At 44.9% G+C, this 22,697-nt stretch overlaps 1 protein-coding gene across 1 annotated transcript in view; it reads right to left on the reverse strand.

The window, feature by feature from the left end:
• Nucleotides 1–202: 202 nt before the first annotated feature.
• LOC8052242 (WD repeat and HMG-box DNA-binding protein 1) overlaps nucleotides 203–22,697 on the reverse strand; it is a 43,358-nt gene continuing 20,863 nt past the window's right edge. Inside the window, exons 15-26 of the mRNA XM_029991648.3 lie at nucleotides 20,022–20,187; nucleotides 18,496–18,610; nucleotides 14,583–14,691; nucleotides 13,016–13,077; nucleotides 12,512–12,626; nucleotides 11,794–11,922; nucleotides 11,016–11,281; nucleotides 9,154–9,251; nucleotides 6,583–6,656; nucleotides 6,192–6,347; nucleotides 5,736–6,038; nucleotides 203–606 (exon numbers count right to left, since the gene is read on the reverse strand). Coding sequence (XP_029847508.2) covers nucleotides 463–606; nucleotides 5,736–6,038; nucleotides 6,192–6,347; nucleotides 6,583–6,656; nucleotides 9,154–9,251; nucleotides 11,016–11,281; nucleotides 11,794–11,922; nucleotides 12,512–12,626; nucleotides 13,016–13,077; nucleotides 14,583–14,691; nucleotides 18,496–18,610; nucleotides 20,022–20,187 — 1,737 coding nt within the window. The 3' untranslated portion in view covers nucleotides 203–462. The remainder of the gene's footprint in view (nucleotides 607–5,735; nucleotides 6,039–6,191; nucleotides 6,348–6,582; nucleotides 6,657–9,153; nucleotides 9,252–11,015; nucleotides 11,282–11,793; nucleotides 11,923–12,511; nucleotides 12,627–13,015; nucleotides 13,078–14,582; nucleotides 14,692–18,495; nucleotides 18,611–20,021; nucleotides 20,188–22,697) is intronic.

Consider the following 22,697-nt stretch of genomic DNA (forward strand, 5'->3'; position numbering starts at 1 on the left):
CTGTGTAGTCTGATACAAACTTTACATTGGTAGAATAATCTAGCAGGCACGAAGGCATTTCGAGGTGCTGCTCATTAAAAACTCCGTCAAGCGCTATCGCGGCTTAATTCCACCTGACAGAACATCCAACCATGACACTTTTTTTTCTACTGCGGTGCCACGAAAAACGTACTGATATACTTGTAACCACGCGATACTGAAATGAAAAGGATCAACAAATTTATTGGAAACACAAGGAAACAGGACATCAAAAAGGGTAAAAAAACATCCAGTATATTACACAAATCGCTGCCCGGAAAAGCCGGCACAGAATAAGGGATTGGTCTCCGCTAATCACCGAAACATTACATGAGATCTATGTGTAGCGTTAAAATCTGGAAATGTACACAGTGGGTCCAGTTCCTTGGTTTTGCCAGACGTGAGCCCGACCATTTCGCAGGAAGTGCTGGCCGTGTACATGTACTAACCATTGGCGTTCGAGCTGCCGTCTACTTTAGACTTTTTGCTCATCGACGACTCTTCTGTCTCGGAGATGTTGCGTTTCGTGCCGCCGGGTGAGCTTGCGTCGTCGCCGCCGCCGGGTCTTTTCGCCTTCTCGTTCCAGCCCTAATTGAAGTTGGGAGACAGATCCACGAGTTTTCTATGACATCGGCTGGTCAAGAGATGTGCTCACTGCTAAACCAATACCAGCACGAGTGTTTTAGCTTGAAATACTACATGCCAACATGCAATGGACTTGCACTAAGAAAGTTTAAATGCATAACACTGTACTTGGGGACAACTTCCTGTGGCATTTCCGACGAGAAGAGGAGTTTGCATGCGCTTTGGACCTTTGACTGCCTAACCACAAAAAGTTGTCTCCAAGTAGAGTACTGCCACAAACATTTTCGAGGCATTGGATGGGCATCATGAATGCATACCGTAATATCCCAAGTCATCGCCCATCCCCGAGTCATCACCCACCCAACATTTTGGGCAAAAATTTATTTCCGAAAAAACAGTGTTTTTTTTGGAAACGAATGTGCGCGGTCCGCGAACATTCATCCTACCCGAATGACGCAGCCGCGGACCTTGTAGTTGGAGGACATCCATGACGAAGTAAAATAAGAAGGAAAAGGCATTTCACTTTGTTTCCGCATTTCCTCCCCGATTTCCGTAACCCCAAAGTTGGGGTACATTCGTGCGAAAGAAAAACAATGGAGATAACCAAATGAAACTTTCTTCTAGGACAAAAAAAAAAGTTGTAAAAAAAATCGGAAAGATAGCACAAGCAGTGACCGATTCATAGATTGCGAGGTTAGTGAACGCCCCATATCCTGGAATGTAGCCGCGGAGTGTACGGTCAAAGTCGGTCTCCACCGAAATAAGGTCACCGTGAACCTGCTCCTTCTCCCGGTATGTCGCGACCATGGTTAGTAAGGCTGTGCGATGTTTCAGTCAGAGCCAGTGGGTAAAGAAGGATTTTATGAAACGCCACGCACAAACGTTTGTAAAGCGTCCCATTTTGAGCTCGGTGTTCGTGGTGCCGTCCACGCAATGCAGCAACGCCGCCTCAACACATGTTGATAGCACGCCGCACACGGACGCATGCATGTATGCACCAGACAAAAGAGTTGCACAAGAGCCTGCGCAGAGATGTCGCAGTAAAAGAAACTATCGATAGTCGACTATCGATAGTACATCTATGGTCGACTGTCAAAAAACTATAGATAGTACTATCGATAGTAGACTATTGAAAAACTATCGATAGTTGACTATCAAAAAGCTATGGATAGTACAATCGATAGTCAACTATCGGAAAATGATTGTTAATCGACTATCAAGAAACTATAGATAGTCGACTATCGTAAACCTATTTATAGTACCACCGACGGTTTACTATTGATAGTTTTGCGACACTAGCAGTTTGCGTCGGTCCCTCTTCTTTTTCTCGCTTTAATTTTTCAAATGGGGCACCAACTAGCCCAAGCACTTAACATCCCAACTTTGGTTCAGCTTTCAGTAATGACGAAGACTGGAGTTTGGGCGAAAAGAGGAGAAAGGGAAGCAAGCGGCATGCGGCAACTGTGTTTGCTCTAGTGGTGCAAAACTACCGATAGTACACAAAAAAACTTGATATTACTATCGATTGTCGGCTATCGAAAAACTATTGATAGTATTATCCATAGTCGACTATCGAAAAACTTTCAATAGTACTATCAATAGTTTTGCGACACTATCGATAGTTTTCGAAAAACTATCAATAATATTGATAGTCAATTTATCAATAGTTTTGCATCACTAGTAGGTTGGTCCGACTGTAACTGCTAAACGATCTTGGAAAAAAAAGGCAAGCGGTTTGGAAGTTGAGTGCGCTGCTGACTGAGCTATGGACCCAGCATGCAGGACTGGGGGGAGCAGAAGCAGGTGGTGTGAGAAAGTGCACGAAGTGGAGAGGGATGGAACGGGTAAGAAAGAGGAAAGCAAATTGAGGTAATGTAGAAACAGTGTGCAAAACGAGGAGTGGAACAAGCAAGAGAGTGCATTTCCCTTCTCTTGGTGACCCAGAAAATTCAGTGCAAAAGCTTTGTATGCAGGTGGTGCTGAAGGGAAGCACGGGCAGCGTCGCGAAGGGACAATGGTGTGACATAATTTGTTTCCATACGAAACCCTACCTTAAGCACCACCTGAACCGAGAACACCAACCACCCAATAAAGCCACCGCATTTATAGGTGTTCGGCAGAATGACCAACCATGCAGCCAATTTTTAAATGATTGTTACACTAATCAGCACTCATATCTCAACACTATCAGCATTTGGAACTCTGAAACTGCTATAATTCCAGTAGGGTGGTAAGGTAGGCAAGTTGGTAATCATTAAGGGAGACACTACCCAGATAAAGCGATTTCTGCAAAAAAAGTTGATTTCGAAAAAATGCAACAAACATCTAGAGAGTATTCTCAGAAAGATTAATTAGTTTACACTGCATGGTTATTTTTTTATGAATGATTTTCGGTTCATTGAGAAAAGGTAGGGGTTGGAGCATTTTGAATGCATTTTTCTCCGTTCAACTTTTCGGCATAAATTTCACTTTAGGAGAACTATCGTTTTCCTATTACACAATAGAAAATTATTCTTAAGTAATTTTCTGGGACAAAATTTTGTGAGGAACATGCCTGGCTGGTTAGTTTTTCTGCTTTAACATTCTTTCATGCTAAAAAAAAACTACATTTGTAAAAAAGTGCCGACATGAAAAAAAAATTGTAATCTTCTTATGGAGTTAAACTCATAAAAAACAATGCAATATAGCAAAACTAGCTGTGTATGTGCTATGGGTATTCCTATGACTATATTATACATAAAAATCACTAATTTGTATTTAATAGTTTTCCTTAGCGAACACACTGACTTCCATATTGTAACATTTGGTGCAAGCGTCACAATTGACACGAAACAATGAAATTCGGCAGTGATGGACTTGCCACTCATATAAGCTTCCACTGCAACTTTGATTGAAATCCAAGCATGTGGTACAGAAGTTGACTTTTCTGGGTAGTGTCCCCGCTTAAAGGGGTACGGAAACAAAAATTGAAATATTCAAATTTCGTTTGGAAATGAGTCAAGCCTGATGGATAATAACAATTAATGATAATCGCACGTTTGTATTTTGAACGACTGGCTATATTTTTCGTTCCAAACGGTGCCCTCGAGCAAGCGCTCGGAGAGAAGCGAACGGAGAGCGCGATGCGTCATGGGATATCCGGCGCAAAGAAAAACAGAAAGAAAAGATTCCTCGCATTCGTGACGTAACAAGGCAGCCGTGGTTATGAGCTTTGCTCTTGGTGGCGTTGTCAGCGATGTGGTGGTGTCAATAGCGTCAGCGCGTTACAACCGAGCCATTCGAAGTACCCGTGGGGCGACAAGCGTGCAGCTGGCCCAAAGAGCACGTAGCTTCCACAACACTGTCAGCTTAGGGCTGAACGGGGTGGGGAAAGCAACTTTTGTTTGAGCTTTGAGCGACGGCATAATCTTTTAGGGGGAAAGTGACTGTGTCCGAGTTGCATGAACAAGGTCCGAGAACAAAGGTCCTTCCTTTCCGTCTTCTTGGACCGTTTGGTACAATGCGCGACTTGTGAGTTGAGGAGGAAAGCTAAGAGGGAAGATGTTATAATGCCAAAGAGCGGCGCTGCTCCGAAGGAATCTGCTACGTCACGACTACGTAACAGATTCCACAACGTTGCTAGACTACCTCCCAAATAGGCTCCGCATGCATCCACCAGGTGCACATTGAAAGATCATTTATTTAGCTTTAAAATTAGTTTTCTTGTGCCTTTCAATGGAAGACTGGTATTTTTGAGGTCAGGGTGCAACATGCAACACATTCAAGCTAGGAAATGAGCGCTGGAATTTTGTTTCTCTACCCCTTTAAAGATGATGAAAAACAGTGCCCAAAAGAATGGACAAGGAAAGAATGTACACAACAAACAGGTGCTAACTCGCTATTTCCATTCTACAGCCTATCGTAGCCATCCTGATCACAAAAAATTTCCCACTCTAGTTTCCCCATTAATGCCAAATTTTCTCCACAAACTAAATAAGTGTTTTAAAAATTCAGATTTTACACGATAATTAGTTTTTTCCAGATTGCTCATTATGACAAGACGTGATGGATTTTGTGAATGACAGGATGTTAATGACAATTCATGTATGATACAAGCTTGTTTGCGAGCTAATTAAATACCGTATTTGCACAAATACAAGTTTTTTCCGAAATTACAAGCTTCAAAACGCACCTTGCATTATATTCAGAATTGAGTTCAGTCACGAGGCGCGCGAGTCTGGAGAAAGCAATCCCTCCGGCTCAATGCAGAAGATCGGGTAAGAAAATATGTGGGGGTGTGGGAGGGAATTTATTAGCTATTGGCCACGTGAAGGGGGAATAGAAAACACAAAAAACATTTTTGTCGCTTTTGTTTTTGTGCGTCGCAGAAATGCAGCACACTACGCGGGATTGTGGGCACTGACCAAGTCGACACAAGCCAAGCCTAGACCACCAACCGTGTTTGTTTATGTGGACGAACCAGAACAAGAATGTGTGTGATCGTGTGTCGGGTTCAGCAGTCTTTTTTCTGCCTGTGCATTTTCTAGTTTCTGCTCCAGAGTGATCTGGTGTTCGCGTGTTGGTGCTTCTGCTTCGTGCTTTGGTTTGCTTGTGGGCTGCTGAGGAGCTTGTCAAAGAAAAGTGAACTATCAGACAAGCGGCGCCGTGCTGCTGCATATCTGCAAAGTCGCCAAGTAGATTGCAAACGGAAGGACCTGAGCAGTGAGGATGAGTGCAGTAAAAACAGAAACTGATATTTCTTCGATTTCCATTGCTTTTTCACTTCTGCTATGCCTCCAAGTGCGGTAAATTTAAGCAACCTCGGTTCACGTTTCAATAATATTTTTTTTTTCTTTTTGAGGGCATCAAAACTTGCTGTTGCATTATATTCATGGTTGCGTTATATTCATGCAAATACGGTAGGCACTGATCAAGGTGTGCCAAGCATGAGAATTTTTTATGTGCGGACTGTGCACCGGGTACCAACTATCTAAGGAAAAACTCTTGCTTTTTTTTCAACCAAATTTTGCTTCTGTGGTTGAACGATACATGCGAACTATAGTCTGGAAAATATGGTATTTTCCTTCCATTCAAGCTTTTGCTTCGAACAAAAGAAAACGGATCATTGACGCACGCAAACACAAGTTACTCACCGTCCGTTCCTTGGGAGGCAGCGCTCTGAAGTCTGCCATGGCTTTCTTGGCGAGGTCGCTGTCGTCGAGTTCCGGAAATTCCTCGGTCAATTCGTCACGCACAGAGTCTAGGTATAGCTGAAAGCCGGATTTCTTGGCGGCTTGATTCGCCGTCAAACTCTGGGACGAATGTGTTCCGTTTTCTTGAGGCTTTGGCGTTTCAACTTCATCCTTGCTGTCTGTCGTTTCGCTTTTCTCCGAGGCGTCGCCCTTGTTCGCCAAAAGCTTTGGGTTTGCAAAGAGCTTGAGTTGCTTCGCTGCACTCTGAAAAGAGAACAAAGCAACTACTAATTAGCTCGAACAATATCTTGGACAGAGGGGACAAATGAAGACGCAATCGACTACTTGTGTAATTCTAAATGCACAGCACAAATTTCTATGTCTCGTCTCGTGTGGTATACTATCCCCAGAACTCACCTTGGTTTTTTTTGGCTGCTCCTGGCCGGTTGCCTTGGTGGTCTTTCTGGACGCAACGGCTGGAACCACGGGCGTGCTGACAACGGGCTTTGGCGCCGTCGCTTCCTTGATGACCGCATCCATGCCTTTGGCTACGCGCTGAGGCTGGCTCGTTTTCTGAAGTAGAGAGGAGACGGAAAAGCTTCTAATTACGTGTGATGTTTTTGTGACCGTCCACGATGATTCAAACGTCAAAGGACAACCTCAGCCCCCCCCGCCCCAAATTTATTCAGGGTTGTCCCAGAGTAAGAAAGTTAGCACGATACTGTGTGCAAGATACTCTTCCTGAATCTTGTACCTTGGCCTCTATATTTCAGTGCCGTGCAAGCTGATCCGAGAAGAGTTGACCTACCTTGAAAGGGTTGGCCACAAATGGAGACACGGAAAGCACCTTCGCTTGTTCCGGCTGCCTCTTTTCAACGCTTTCTGAAAACAGACGCAAGTGCACTCCACTTCAAAAAAAACCCACAAACTTTCTAGCGGAAGTTACTAGCCAACTGCAGTCTTGCGTCGGCCATTCTGCACGGCAAGTGAAATTGTCTGCTTCTTGCGCAGCAGTTATAGTGAACTCGCAGCACCAAGCTTTGATTGGAAGGAAAGTGACTAGACGCAAAGGCTGGCGTTCTTTGTATCCACCCACTGCATCCCTCCAATCAGAGTGAGCAATATCGCCTTCTGCTATTCGCACGGAGAGAGGAGTGGTATCGGGGTCGAGTGTTCGGACACAAAACGTTGGCGGTGTCTGGTAGTTCTAGTAATGGCTGTCTTACTACCTCTACAGCGTTTGGATATCCACTGGTTCTTTACGAACGAGGACTTAGCCTTTGAGAAAGCAAAGAAGAAACACCTTGAAGGGTGTTTCTTCTCCTCTTTCTTTGTCGTTGGTTAACAGTTACCACACACGTGACAAGGAACGGGAAACCCGTGGCCGAGATGTTGTCTGCTCCCCAGCCATCGAGGAGAAGACGGATGCAGTGGCAGAACTTCGTCACACACTCACTCTCTCTAACCGTGCTTCTTCTCTTAGGCTAGGTCCTACTCTCGCATGTGGAAGGTGACATTTTGGCACAACTTGCTGGCCATATAGAATGAAACAAGAGCAGTATGTCCTAGCAAGCAACTGGCGAGTTGCATTAACTACCCTCTCAAATCATTGCATAAGGCTGTAACTCTGTCCCTTGTTATACAATGCAACAGGTGCAATCACTAGTGCAGAAAGCGGACACATGACACTCCCTCAGTGCTCACGCTACCATAACTCAGTGGCAATGTAAACCCGTAGCCAACCAATAAACGAGGTTAACACTCGGCCATATTATGGTTTATTCTAGCCGCAAATGTACTGCCGTTGCTCACTCCAGCCATGCTGCTCATGATCGAACGCGATTGTAGCTGCAGATATGATCTGCTAGGAAGCTATACTACTTCAGTCGCTCCTTATGCTCCCCAATATGTAGTTGCACAAACCGCAATATGTTGAAGCCACGGTTGCCAAAGATCTTTAACAACATCTCAAAGCATTAGATATTTTCGAAAGGTCTTAAACAACATGTCAAAGCAGTGCCGCCACATCAAAACCCTCACGGTTGTACCGGGGCACCAAAGAAATAAAGAATGATAGTTATTATTATTATTACAATTAAAAAGATTTGGCATCTTAAAAGTTTACAGACAACCCCAAAATCTATATACAGTATATATATTTTTTTATTTTGCAAACGACTGATAATGATTTCTCGGGATCGCTCTAAAAACATCAAGCTTGAAAACTGTATTTGCAGAGAAAAAAAAAATATTTTCGGAAAGCTTAATTTGAAACTTTCGCCCGAACCCATGACGTAGTTAGCAAAGCGGTGCACTCCTTGCCTTGTTCAATGACTTCAAACAGAAAGATTTGCTGAACTTCTTTTCCCTCTCGTCTTTCATGGGCGCACGTGCATGTTGCCAGACCACCAGCGAGAGTATTTCGCTAGACCTCTCTTTGCATGCAGACGACGCATCATTTTCCAGTTCCTCTTTTTTTGGCGGTGTTAGTTGGTCTGAAACGATTTTTAAAACGGCAAGGAAGAAAACTATGCGCAGCGATTCATGTCGAGCAATGTGAGGGGCGACGTCGCAGAGGTGCTGCGTGAAGGTCTGCCCCGGTACTAACAAATCTAAAAGTGCTGTGCTACGCAATTTTTTTTCAAAAGACAAAGCACAGAATAATGCTCGGTTGGCTGCAATCCTAGAAGAACAGCTGCAGGGGCCAGTCTTATACCCCCCCCGCCCTGTTCTAACCGCTTTGTTGAAGACGATTACGAGAAAAAACCTCAACGCATATTTATCGTCGGAAGTTGGATTCTGTCCTCAAATGAGACGTACCGCCGTTCTGACAAACATTCCGGCATCGCGTCATATTGAGAGTATGAAGGAAAAGCTAGGAGACGGCGGATGTTTCGTCATTAACACTTCTGGTCTTTGATTGTTATTTTTCTAAGTCGGCAGTGTAATGCCTCTACAGTTGCCGAGAAAAACATACTTTATGAATTACAATGCAGTGAAATGTCGTTAATTTGAACCCGAGGGGGACCACAACTTTGTTTGAAAAATGCAAAGTTTAAATTACCGGGAGTTTCCGTCATGGAAATACATGGGACGGGACCTGCATATTAGTTTGAATTATCCGTGAGCTTAAATCAAGAGAGTGAATAAACGAGATTTCACTGTAATAATCATTACAGTGCAACTTGCAACACCTCTTAACGTGTTCAAAGATGTCTTCGTCAATTACGTCACTAAAGAAATAAGCGAGGAGGAGCTCGAATTCGGGGAAGAGACAGTAAAAAGAAGATCAATCTTGGGGTTGTTAGTGGCCTCTTAAAATAAGAAAAACAATAATAATAATAATAATATTATTATTAATTAAGCGGCTCCGCCGTACCTTCGCTGTCGTTTGTGGACCTCATGAGAACGTCAGAGTTTTTTCGAAACAGCACCGGCTTTGGCTTGAGGACGGAGGAGTTATCCTTGGGGACGCTCCTAGAAGACAAGCAGACTCATTAGTTCACTCATAATCACTTCTCAAATCACTGAAGTTTCACCAGTCCATATGATGTATTCAGACGTGGTCATCAGCCCAAGGTTTGGGTTAACCAACTTGTCTACTACAGGCTAGTTTTGAAGGTGCATAAGGGATCTGGCCAACGCTTACCGTCACTACACGGTGAAGGGCCAACCGCCTACAGATTTGTCTTTTGCCTGGAAGAAAACCGGTTCCCATATCCCTTTCCTTCATCGCCTCTCGCACCCTTCTCTCCCCTCTCCCCACAAAAGCGGGTCTCTAAGCTCACTCCCGCAGAAAGGAGGATCTCCCTCTTTCTTGAATAGAAAGGAGGAATTGAGAGAATCCTTTCTGGTTGCTTGTTGGCCTTTGACCGTAGAGCACGCAACTCTGGCTGCCAGTGAACACACCCATGGTAGGGAGCGTACAGTAAGTAAAGGCTAATGTATGTTAGTGTACACACAAAATCATCTTTAGCAAGACTGAAAATCCCTCCACAAATTCCTCCTGGACTTCCGTTTTCCCAAGTGCCATTCGGGCTCCAGGTCCAAGGCTCCAGGTCTTCCTTCCTGATAATATGTCATTTATATTTAACGTGAAACGTGGTGGTTAAATACTATTGAAGTTGACGAATAATTGCGACATGTGGGTGTAGAGGGTGCAACCCTCGCGTATGTGATTCCCGCAGGCAACCCTGTGCCACCACGGAGCGGCTTCGTATGTTATTTTCGAGAGAATAAAGTTAGTTCTCGTTCTGGGTATGAACGTGTTGACACGAGCCTTCTGCATGGTCTCCACAGTGGGAACAAAGATAATTTTAGAAGAATGTAATATAACACGTCGAAGATACAGTATCAAGATGACGTCCTACAACAGTGGTAGAAGTAAGCAGAGAGGATCAAAACTGTCAAATAACACTGAAGTTGTTTCTACACACTGACGAATGATGCAACCGATAATTGATAGACAACTTTGCAAAAGTTTGGCACACTGCAATTAATTATTGTTACTTTCTGACTTAATTTACCTTAGAAAAGGAACAACTGATCTTGCCGCCCTCAATTACTATACTACAAAAAACGGGCAAAACTATCGCTCATTTTTTGCAGATAGCAGTTTTGCAAATATAACAATTAAATGGGCTAACTGTTATTTTCTCCAATGGCACCGAATAACGGTTATAGTGCAATGCTAGTCGGTGCAAGCTTATCTTAATGTGAATTTGGCAAGACAGAGAAGGATACATAAAATTGAAGCTTGGGCGAGTAGGTACATACTTGAAAATTAAAACGGTGTGAAGGACGAGAGCCTGGACAAACAAAGACGCACACAGAGCACTGCCATCCATTCTCTCATCCTTTGCACCGTTTTAAATCTCAAGATACATAAAAGGCGAGTTTAAATATTTGCAATCCAAACACTTTTCGACGAGGAATCGTGCCACTAGTGCGTGCATTTACGACTCGGCTCGTCTTCATTCTTTCTGCTCTGTATGTTTTCATTTCTACTCTAATGACAGTGTACCCCTTTCTAGGCTTAGCACCGTTTGTGGACATACCAAAATAAAGGTTATTATCGCCATTATGAAATTAATGCGGCACAAACCGAGCTTCGCTACCTTGTTTATCCTGCATTCTATCTCGCCGTCACCCCTGAATCCTCCGCTTTCCCCACCCCGGTCCCAGGAATTTCAGCACGCCGGCACGACGTTTTGGGAAGGCGAGAAAGGCCGCCACCCTTACCGAGACAGCTTGGCGTTCTCTGAAGCCGCCGCAAAGTTGGCATCGCGAATGTCCCTCTCCACGTCCTCGTCTTCCTCCTCCGCGGCGGAGCCGCCGTCAAGCGCCTCCCCGCTGTCAAAGTCTTCGACGAGCCGTCCAACCTTCTCGGCGAGCGCCAGGTGGTGGCAGCGCGCAGCATACTGGGACGCCCCCTGTACCACCGCCTCGGTGGGCATCAGGCGGGCAACGTCCACCGCTCGGTACTCCCGGTCTGCCCGGGTTGCCAGCTGCAACGTCGGAAAGCATGATCTCAAAATTTGCGCAAGCTCGATCGTGCCGACAGAGACCAGGAAGCAGAGGGCGTGTCTCTCGCAAACCACGCTGTGACCATGACGACACTTCCCGGTGTCACCCGATGCCACGTGACCACGTGGTGCGACGTCGGTTCGCATCACGTCGCAGGAGAGCTCTAAGTACTGCGCATTCAAAGTGCCTTTGGGAAGACGTCACGTGACACTGCGACCGTGGGAAGACACTGACACTGCGACTGCGACTTTGGAAAGACGTCATGTGACACTTCGCAGTGTCACGTGACCCTTTGCAGCATCACGTGACACTGCGAAGTCGTGGAGGCCGTGTGAGGGGATGCAAAATCCTTAGAGTTGGCCCTATAAATGCTACGCATCTAAGGACCTTTTGCACGCTTGTACAGTAAGGGAGCTTGCAACGTTTGTGGGTGTCAGATGTTTGGTTCCGAGACAGACCGGCCACCTAGACAAGATTTCCGCGACAGACTCACCGCAAACATTTTGAGCAGGGTGTGGTTGAGCTTCTGCTGGGTGGTCCGAAGTTCTTCCGAGACCTCCATGCCTTTCTCGTCCCAGAACTTGAGAAGCTCCACCAGCCGGCTCGCCCTCCCATACTCTTCCTGCAATGGATGGCGGGTAGAAACCTCCTTCTCGGTTTCAAAAAGGCTACGAGCCCGACTGAGGCAAACGACGCGAGCTACCGAGACATATACGCTGCGCCACGGCTGCCTGCAGAATCTGCGTTGGCAACCGTGAACAACTAACTGCCTGTCTGCCTGCCAGGTGGCGCAAGCTACCACCTGTTATAAAGGGTACAGCCGTTAGCATCCGTCCATCCATCCGTCACTAATAATACGGTAGCTGGAACGCGTCCCTGGCTGGTGTCAATGATGTCGCAAAAGCCAGAATGCAATACAGTCGGATGCTGCGATCTCAGCGACCGGTTGTAGAAGTGCTGGCAAAAGGTTGGAGCGAATACGAGTGTCACCATGGCACCCCAAATCCTGGACCGTCATACTGGTAGTTTGCCGCTGTGACACCCCAACACCAATACAGCACGACGCTTCTGCGACGTAATAAAGTGAAAATCGAGGGATCGCAATAAAGGATGTGGTAGAGACACCGGTCGGAACGGATTTCGGGCCGCTTGTCACAGAACTACACACCCTTCCGCCGCGACGACAAAGAAAGAATTGGTGGCGCGCATACCTCCAACTTTCCCTTCTCCGTGCTCTCCTCTAGCAGGGGGAGCTTGAAGTCCAGGACCGAAGTGACGGGTCGCGGAAGCACGGCGGGGTAACGTGCCCCCTTGCAAGGGATGCACCTGCGGAGATGCAAATTTGCAACGAAACTGCCCTAAAAAGTCTTCCAAAAATGTTTTTATATTTCTAAGGCCAGCTCTTAGGGCTTTCATGGCTGTGGGGTGGTGAAAGAGAGGTGTTCTTCTAAATTCAGCGGAAGCTGGTGACCTGATGTCGTCAGCATGACAGTTGCCATGCGATACCGCGACATCTTGTGACATTATGATTTCAAAGAGGATCTATAAATTTCATGCATTTACAGTGCCTTTGAGATATACCAAAAACAGGCAGTTTTTCTTTTTTTTTTGCAAGCTCCCAGCCTTTGAAACGCAGGCACGGTTGAAACTATAATTCATAAAGTGTGTCAACGATGTTAACTGCCAAAATGCGGTGGAGCGAGTGGCAACCTCACCTGACGTGCTGCCTCACTTCGCTCACCCCAACCACAAAGAAGTGATCCGACTTTCCTTTAGTCTGAAAAAAAAGAAAACAGAAAACACATGACGAATTAAGAGTGTGCAGATAATGTTACAGGAAAACAACAAAAAGGAAAACATCAAAAATTTGTTTAAATTAGTTTCCTCTTATTCCTGAAAAAAAAACAAAAAAACTTGTACAATATTGAACCAACACCTTTCTACCATTGGAACTTCAGTGATTTCTCATTCATCCCCGGACACAACGGTAGCCTGAAAAGTTTGGAATAGTCCCCACTTAACTGTCCCCATAGTGAAAGTGCCAACACAGGAAAGTTTTTTGCAACAGGGCTTGGTGGACTAAATTGAATTATATTTCTACTTTCGTGAATGCTGCTAATAAAATTTCTTTATAAACTCCTCATAATCTATGGGAATTCTGTGACCTGTGCTTACAAATCTGGTACAATCATACTCGAGGCACAGACCAAGGACTCGTAGAATCCATGCCAAGATGGGTTCCAACTGATTTGTGCGCCAAAGATTTTTATTTAATTATTTATTTATTTGTCGTATGTCCAGAAACAGCCAAGGCTTTAGTACTGATACACACTCACGCACAACATACACCTTAGAAAGAAAACAAAAAAACATGTACACATAATGGCAGAACACATATAAAACCCGAACGCTGATGTTAGTAAATGTAGACTACCTCTTAGTACACTCTTAAAAACTCACTCACTCTCGAAAACATCAACCACCACGCTCAGTGCATTAAAAATGCCCTGAATTCGTAAAATTGGGGAATATGAACATATGTCTCGCACGTAAAACGTGACATGTAACGTGAATTAAAGGTCGCCGCATGCCTCTAATGATCTCACATTATAAATTGATTTGCCTCGAAGAAATAATTCGAAGAATTTTAGGCGGAGGCAAGATTCAAACCCACGGCCCTTTGGTTGCGAACCAGACACGCTACCGACCAGGCCATGCAGACATGCTTGCAAGGCTTGGGAACGAGCGGAGGTTTATAGGTTTAGCTATCGCATTCCACTTCTAAAGGCAAAGCTTAAGTGTCTACCTGTAATTTTTTATCCTAGACTGTGCACGGTATAGAGAAAGTGTTTGTCGCGATGAAGCGTGTTTGAATAAATGCGGACGTTCGGGTGAAGAATGCACGAGTGTCGGCCACGAAGAAGGAGCCGGCCGCCCATCCACGTCCTCAACCGACGACGACATTGGGCGTGTACGTGAGCCGACTCTGACGGATGAAAGAGGGTTGGTAAATGATGTGATAAATCGTTTGCAAATTGGCCGATGCTCTGCCTGTGCAGTAATTCACGAGACTTGGGCTTCAGAAAGTTCTAGATGAAATAAATTCTTTAGCCAGGGCGCGGATAATTTTTTAATCAACCTCATTGGACACTTGCGCCAGAGGTGGGAACCCCGAAAGACGTCCCCACTGTCCTCATCCTGTCGGCGACCAAAGTCCCCGCAAAGTGTCACACTTCATACAGTTTTTCGTCGAATGGAACGAGTAGAGACTAAGGTACTCACATGTTCTTTTGTGAGGCAGACCGGCAGCCAGCTCTGTCCGAACGAACTGTTCAGCACGCAGACGGTACCGTTTGAGTCGGCGTAACAGGGAGACCCCTCGTCCGTAAACCTGCACAGTTCGTTCAGGCACGCACACTGTCTATCTCAAAGGTAAGTTTGGTTGTGATACAAGAGCTACAAATATGGCATATATGGGCTTGCCCTGAAACGGGCAAGCTTAAGACGAGATAAACCAGCATTTTTTAAAGACCCAAAGGACCATCTCGCCGGTCTTACAAGGAAATAACCAGCAAGCTTCATCTTTAAGGTCTAATTACTAGGATTGTGTGTTTTCAGTGTTTGTTCTTTTTCTCGAATTTGGGGGTATTCTTTTTGGGGGGGTATATTATATCCCACAGATTCTGTGTTTTTTTTGGTATAAATTGGTTAAGTTATAACCAATTTAGACAAAAAACCACTGAATCTGTAGGAAATATTACACCATCTTCCCGAGGGAAACCATGGGGTGATGCGGAGCATCGTTCTATCACCCTTCATTGGAAGAACAGAGTGAAGTGGAGTCAACAACGGTGAACTGAACGCACGCTGAAATTGGTTTGCTCTTTATGTTTATACAGCCTTGATGGAGATGCGCCTCAACGGGTAATTGGTCTCTTAGCTGTAGATGAGCAATTTAGCCAGTGCAGTACAACCGCTAACCTGGGTTTTTTAACGTGCATCACGCAGTAGTCATCACACGAACGCGCGCCGGTACGAAACTCATCCAGATCGAAACGGGCGGGGGCTGCGGGGATCGAACCCAGGAGGTTCCCAGCGCAAGCTTTCGCTCCACGCTCCGAGCTGAGACGCGTTAGCCCACTCGGCCACTTCCTCCCCTTGAACGCTCGCAGCGCGCTACCGCTGCTTATATTCACACTTGAAGGAGAGGAAACTAGAGGAGAAAAGTTGCGCATGCGCGCGCGGCGTGAGTAGAAGCGAACGCACGCGAAGTGCATGCAGCTGGTGGAGAGAGAGAGCGGAGAGTGCAACGCGCAGCTGTTGGAGAGAGGGGAGGAGGAGAGTTGCGCATGCGTAGTGTGAGTGCGGACTACGACGCCGCGGGACATAGACCCGAGCAAGAGATGCTCCGCATCTAAAAGTAAACCCGTAAAAAAAATTCCCCCAAATTTGAAAAAAAAAGATCAACACCGAAAACACAGAACCGTACTTATGATGTATGAAATCTAACATTTAAGGACTGATCGTCTAAATTCGCTTAGAAGGCATCAAACACTGGTTTGGGGAGTGAAGAAAGACATATTGTTTGTCCAATTCCCCACTGAAATTTGTTGGGGTGATTGACCTGACGTGACACCTGAGATCACATAGTACATATATGTTAACACTAAGGCTTGACGCCGTGACATCACAGTGATGTCACGTCATGACGTCATGGGTCATGTAACGTATATTGTTGCGGATGGAATAGGATCGACAAATGTAAAACTGAAAATAAAGATAGATAGAATTAGGAGGGCGTGTTGGTCAAACATCTTGGTATGCAAACGCAAAAGAAAACAAGGGACACACAAAAACACGTCTGATGTGTTTTTATGTGTCCCTTGTCTCCTTTTGCGTTTGCATAGCAAGATGAAAATAACGGTTTGATCGGCGAACTTGTCCCAGAAACAAAAGAAAGAACGAGCGTCGAGAGAGCAGAAGCGAGTGTCGAGGTGTTGGCGAGACAAGCTGGGCTCCTTAGCTACTACGCTCGGTATCTCGAATATTCGGCTTAGAATGTTTGAGCATCGAACTAGGGCAATACTGACTCGGTAAGGCCACGTTGGCATCCTTATTTATTACCGTGTTTGCACAATTCTAATGCACACTTGTTTTCGCCGGAATTGGTGCCCAAAACTACATGCATGTTGTAGTAAAGTGGTTAGTTGGGCGAGTTGGTAATGATTGAACATGGTAATGATTGAACATGTTCTACATGCGCGTTACAATAATAATCTTTATTTTGTAGTGTCCACAAACAGCACATAGCCTAAATAGTGGTACACAGTTCGTCACTGGAAATTAAATGCAGACAGCCACATAGATTCAACATTATACAGAAATGATTGACTCCGGTGTATGTCAAAAAGTTGTCACGTCACTAAAAATGTCTATAGCAGATTGGTCAAGCCTGTTAAATTCCAGCTGCATTCTTGTTAAGGGAGATGTATCATATAAAGTCTGGGTGTCAAAACCAACAACCGAAGCTCATAAGCAAAACGCAATATTCGGCATAGGGTGGCTAGCCCCATTGCCATCATGACCGTCTGTTCACGTTCGCCATTTCGGTGCCATATCACGCACATTCTCTCGCACCTAAGGACTCGTGTCTGCCATTTTAAGACGGAAAACAAAAGAAATTTCCCTAAAAGGCTTTATTTAGATGAAAGACCATCACGCTTGGAGGAAAAGATAACAACGAAGCAGCACTCAGTGGGCTTGCAATCGCAGCGACCCGACGAGCTCACAAAGTGTTGTTTGGAAGGCGACCATCCAAGAGGCAACGGTTGCGCACCCATACAAGCACAAAAAGTGCGGCACTTAAACGCTTTATACAAAAGCAAGGATTACCTCTGTGGACCGCGAAGAACCGAAGAACCATCGTCGGATTTTGACCATGGCGACTAGTGCACGGTATTTATTTTTGTGTTGGTGTGCGTTTCATACTGTTTTATCAGGTGTGCGTTCAATCTTCATTATTTTACCTGCATGCTAGAATCAATAGCAATTTACTTTTTGAATATCTGGAAGCAAAACCTGCCTGCAAATTAGACCAAAGGGCGCATTAGAATCGTACAAACACGGTACCTCGAACATTCGGCCTAGAAAGTTTGAGCGTCAAACATTTGGGTAAGGGTAATTACGAATCTTCTAAAAGTATAGAGTGGCATTTCCTCTATGCCATGCCCGCGGCAATATTCCCCAACAAATTTAGCAAGGAAATGAAAGGATGAACGGAATATTTCAGGAATAGGGGATCCTGACATCAACCTAGATTTTAAAATTGAAAAAAAAAAATCATTTTTTTAATTTTGAGGTTTTTGGTTCTAGAGGCTAATTATACACCCTGACACTAAATTTGATAGCCATACGCCAAATACTTGGGCTAATATAAAATATTTTCAACAGATTGAGGCAGTAACAAAGTAAAGGAGTTCATAGTTTGAATGCATTTTTCTCAGCTCTGCTTTTTGCTGCGAAGGAATCTTTTGTTCGAAGGTAAAAGTATTCTGATATCCCAATCAAAATGTTTCTGAACTGAAATTTACTGGGGAATTGGGCTTTTTACTTTCTTTCGTATTGAGTTAAAATCCTTATTGAAAAAAATCTGTTTTCGAAAATTGACATAGGACAGATATGCAAATCATATTTTGAGGTAATCACTCTTCCTGAAACATTTACATTAGAGTTATAAAAACTAGATAGCCCGAAGTTCCACTTCTTCCACTTTATATTCTAGCAGTCAAAATGGTGCTTGATAACTTAATTTGCTTATCATAGATTTCTTAACCAAGAGTGACACATCTTCTTATGCAAGTATGTAAAGCAGTCCTAGAGAGCTGAAAGTTTGCAGAGCACACCTACATCTGACGTTACATCTCCCCTACAAATTTCATTTTTATCACTTGAGTAGTTCAGAAGTTAAATCTCTAGCCAGTGTCCCCCCTTAAAGGGCATTCCATGCTTTAAAAATGATGCTTCACTTGGAATACCAACAACGCATAAAAGCTCAGTGAGAGTTCATCGAAAGGTGATGTCATCAAGTTCAACGTTGATTTGGAAATGAATGGGTCTAGCTAGAACCCGGTGAGGAGCTGTTGTTCGAGGCTGCACGCGTCGCTTGACGCGAGTAGAAGGGCGATTTTTTTCTTACCCCGCCCAGGAGAGTTCCTGCTTGTAGCCCAACGGGACCTGTACCGGAAGGACGGGGCGTTGTTTCTTGGCCACCCGGTACCTCGACATAGCCACCGACTGCTGCCCGGGAAGACCTGAGGCAGACGGTGACCATAAACTCTCACGGCCCTTGTCCCGTTTACGTAATCAAAGCCTGTATGAAAAAAACACCCCTCCTGCAAGATTTCTTTAATTAAATTAACAACTTGCGAAAATAGACAGCGGCAGCTGTGCTGTCCACTCGACAATGCGCGAGGTGAGAGGGGGGAGGGCATCTTTTTTCTACGCTCTTCCCGCCCGAATGGTCTGTAGGTCACATGACCTGACGTCATGTGACACGGATTTTTCCACTAAATTTAGTGGGGAAACTGAATTGGCGCATAGGTCACGTGACGTCTGTTTTTTCAGTAAACTTAGCGAGAACCTGAATTTGTCTCTGAATCCGGTGACGTCAGGTCACATGACATCATTTTCCCGCCAAATTTAGCGGGGAAACAGTTTAATTTTGTTTATGCTCACGCTGTCGCAAAACCGGGAGGGATGCCACTAACAGCTGCCGCCGTAAGAAAACCAATATTTAAGTAGAGTGCAATCAAATTCCAAGCAAACACCCACTCACAATGAAGATGAACAGTGAGGGATGAGTAATCTTCCGGAATGCAATTACAAACTTTTATAAAAGAATCAGCAGTTCCTTGCTCTGTCTTGCTACTGACTGCGGCGACGGTCAGGGCGGAGCACGGTTTGCTGCACACAGCTACTCTACCGCGTTTAAATTTAGCGAACAGACGTTGCATCGCACCACAATGTCGTGCAACGTGGCCACACGACAATGTCATGTAACATCGGATTCCCACTATATTTGGTGGAGAAAATTTCCCGCCAAATTCGGCAGAAAAAGTATGACGTAACGAGACTTGCGCAACGTGGTCACAGCCCATAGATTAATGATGCCGATCCAGGGAATTCCCGCAGCTGTGCAATAAAAAATCACGGGGTCTCTTATGTTATCTCTAAGATGACTTGAAGGCGAAAACCCAAGCGCTGATGCATTAAAGACAGGCACATTCACTTTGATTCCTCTTAATTCGCCTTGGCATCCTTCTTAACTTCATTGCCTCTAATTTGCCTGAGTGGTCACGTAAACATGATAGCGAACCTCCGAAGACAGCGCGCTTTCTGACGATGTACTTTTGGCGTCGTTTCATTGGCTCACTCGAATTGTGGCATCGGCTGTGGTCCCGGTGATAGCGAACCTCCGAAGACAGCGCACTCTTTGACGGCACACTTTTGGCGCTGTTTCATTGGTACTTTTTGTTTTGGTACCTTTTGCGCCGTCAACGTGTTTTCATACGCTTCGTGTCGCCGACGTGTTTTCACTTAAGGACTTTGAAGACCGACTGAACGATGAGACATATAAGGCTCTCGCCTTAATAAAATGACAGTGTTTGAGAAAGCAGAACTTCACTTCAACTTCTCTTTTGGTGCGAAGCCCGACAAGCTCACCGGCGGCTTGGTGATAGAAGATGGCCAGGCTGTCGCTCGCACCGGCCAGGCAGACGACGGGACCGGGAACTCGGAAAACCCCGCTCTGCATTCCGCCCAGCGTGAAGAGGCGGACAAGGCCCGAGGAACACGCGACAGCCGCCCATCCGGATCCGAGCGTTATCGCCTGCAGGCCGGGCAAACGAAACGCAAGAGACTTTCGTTTTGTTCGACACCCAAATACCGGCTCACTGGTTGTGTAGCCGTCAGTTCGACGTGCCCGCGAATCACAGTTGTAGTCGCACATGGGACGATAATGGTGGGGAAGTTTCAGTTGTCTCGCCTCCGGCGGCAGCTTAATAATAGCTTTGACGACACTTTCGGCATCTCATGACCCTCCGGCATAAACGCACAGTAAAAAGGGCGACAGAAGGTAATGACTGTGTGTGGGTGACCGAGCGTTCGAAAGAAATCGCCTAAAAATACTTTCCAAAGTCAAGGTTCGGCGCGTTCGTGGAGGACCGAGTTAGCGACGCCGTTAACTTGTGGCGCCATCTCCCGATTGGCGCGGCAAGCAGACGACGCGCTGATGTCTGCTTGCTGTGCCTGTCGGGAGATGGCGCCACAAGTAAACAGCGTCGCCAACTCGGTCGTTTGCGAGCGCCTCTAACCTTGACTTTGGCGAATGATTTGCTTTAATATTTTTTACAGAAAGAGAGCTGCGCCTTGAGATTTCGAGCAATAAAACTGACCCGCTCGGTGCACGTTCGGTGAAAGTCTGAGCTATCTACATGTAAGCGCCAATCTTTCAGGATCGTTTTACGATGAAAAGTCTGCTTGGGACACCCTATAGATGGTGCTTTTCAAAATCCCCTGCCATCTGGTGGCTCAAACAACAGTTTTAACTTTTGCCGCACTGATGGCAGCCATAGATATGTATTTCCAGTGTTGGGTAAAGTACATATAAAAAGTATTGGAAGTGAAATACAAGGGAAATTAGAGGTTGTGTACTTCAAGTAAAGTAGTACCTAAGTATGCCAGGTGCATTATACTTGAAAAAAAGTACAATAAATACAATGCACTTGAAATAAAGTACAATATAAATACAATGTAGTTTCAAAGTAAAGTACAAGTGCTTTTTGACACAATTTTTTATGATGCCCTTTCATTCCCCTATTCAGTGTTCTTGTATACATTGACCTGGGAGAAGCTGGGTGTTCATCAGTTGTTTTCGGAAATGACGGCAACTATTGAATAAAGTCAAATGGTCAAAGAATAGTTGTTTTCTTCTCTATGATAAACTATTTAAAACGATCTACTGATAAGGCACTCTTTTGTGTCAGTCTTGTAACCACCATTACTTCACTCAGAAAAATAATCGGGTGACGTCTCGAAAGATGACAGCGCATTTTCAAATGACGATACACAATTTTTGTTAGAGATTGCCAAAGAATCATTTCGTGATACAAATTTAACTAACAAGTCCAAATTTGGGGAACGCACTTTGAAGTTGGGAGATGTACTACTTTACTTGGAGAGTACAAGAAAAAAAGACTAACTAAAGTACAAGTAGATACTTGAATGTACTTCAAGTAAAGTACACGTTTTCTTAACCTGCTTGAAGTAGTACTGTTAAGTACAATGTACTTAAAGTACTTCCCAACACTGTGTATTTCAACGGGCACCATCACTTTTGCATGTCAACGGCACATGAGAATGGGCTCTTCACATCATAGATATCTCGATTTGCTTCAGTTTTGATATTGTGAACGAAAGGACCGCTTGATAAAATTTTCATCGTCAAGGGGCTTTAGAGTCAACTTTTTGCCAAAAGATTGACCAGACCAAAATAAGCGTCGACGCAGCACTTCTGTCGTGCGAAGGATTGTACAGACGTCTCAAATGTACACGGGTTTTGCATCGTGCACATGGGAGCATCCTCAGCTTCTCCCTTCATCAGCTACTAGAAGGCTGCCATTACTACAGCACAGATGCCATACAAAAAGATGATGATAATGATCGAAAGGGCCAGGCTGAATTTCGGGACGGGTCTATTTGTCCGGTGTTAAAGCGTTTAGAAAACTGATCCCCGTGATGTAAACCGCAAATTAACTTTATTCCTCGTTATGATTCACATGACTTGGATTTTCCTGCATTCTAATTCCATCTTCCTCAAATTCAGTAAGTTTCAGTTGCAGAAATTTTTTTATAATTTAGAAAGTACCCTGTTACTGAAATTGTAGCTATAAATACAGTAAGGGGAAACACTTTCCAGCAGTCATACTTCACAGCTCGGATCAGAGCTATTTCTTACAAGCTGCCAAACTTGAAACCCAGAACTCTTTGTGAGGTATATTGAAACTTATGATGACTACCGTATTTACTCGCGCAATGAACGCACTCGCGTAATTAACGCACCCCCCAAGTCGGCTCTCAAAATTTCGACTTTTTTTTTACTCGCGTAATAAACGCACCCCCAACTCGGACGTTATTTTCGTCATTTTCGCCCCCAACTCGGACGTCAAAGTTTTGACCCCCTCCCTCCACGCGCGCGAAATGAACGCACATTTTTTTATCCTGGTGCAGCGAGGTCGCGAATGCATGGGCAGCGTGGGCGAACAAAACGCCTTGCAAAAGGCGTTAAAGAAATTCGCAAAGATTTAACGGATGCAAGAAAAAAAAACATGGAGAGGAGCT

The sequence above is a fragment of the Ixodes scapularis genome, unplaced genomic scaffold, assembly GCF_016920785.2.
Source record: "Ixodes scapularis isolate PalLabHiFi unplaced genomic scaffold, ASM1692078v2 PGA_scaffold10__122_contigs__length_95168666, whole genome shotgun sequence".
In the NCBI taxonomy this organism is placed as follows: Eukaryota; Metazoa; Arthropoda; class Arachnida; order Ixodida; family Ixodidae; genus Ixodes; species Ixodes scapularis.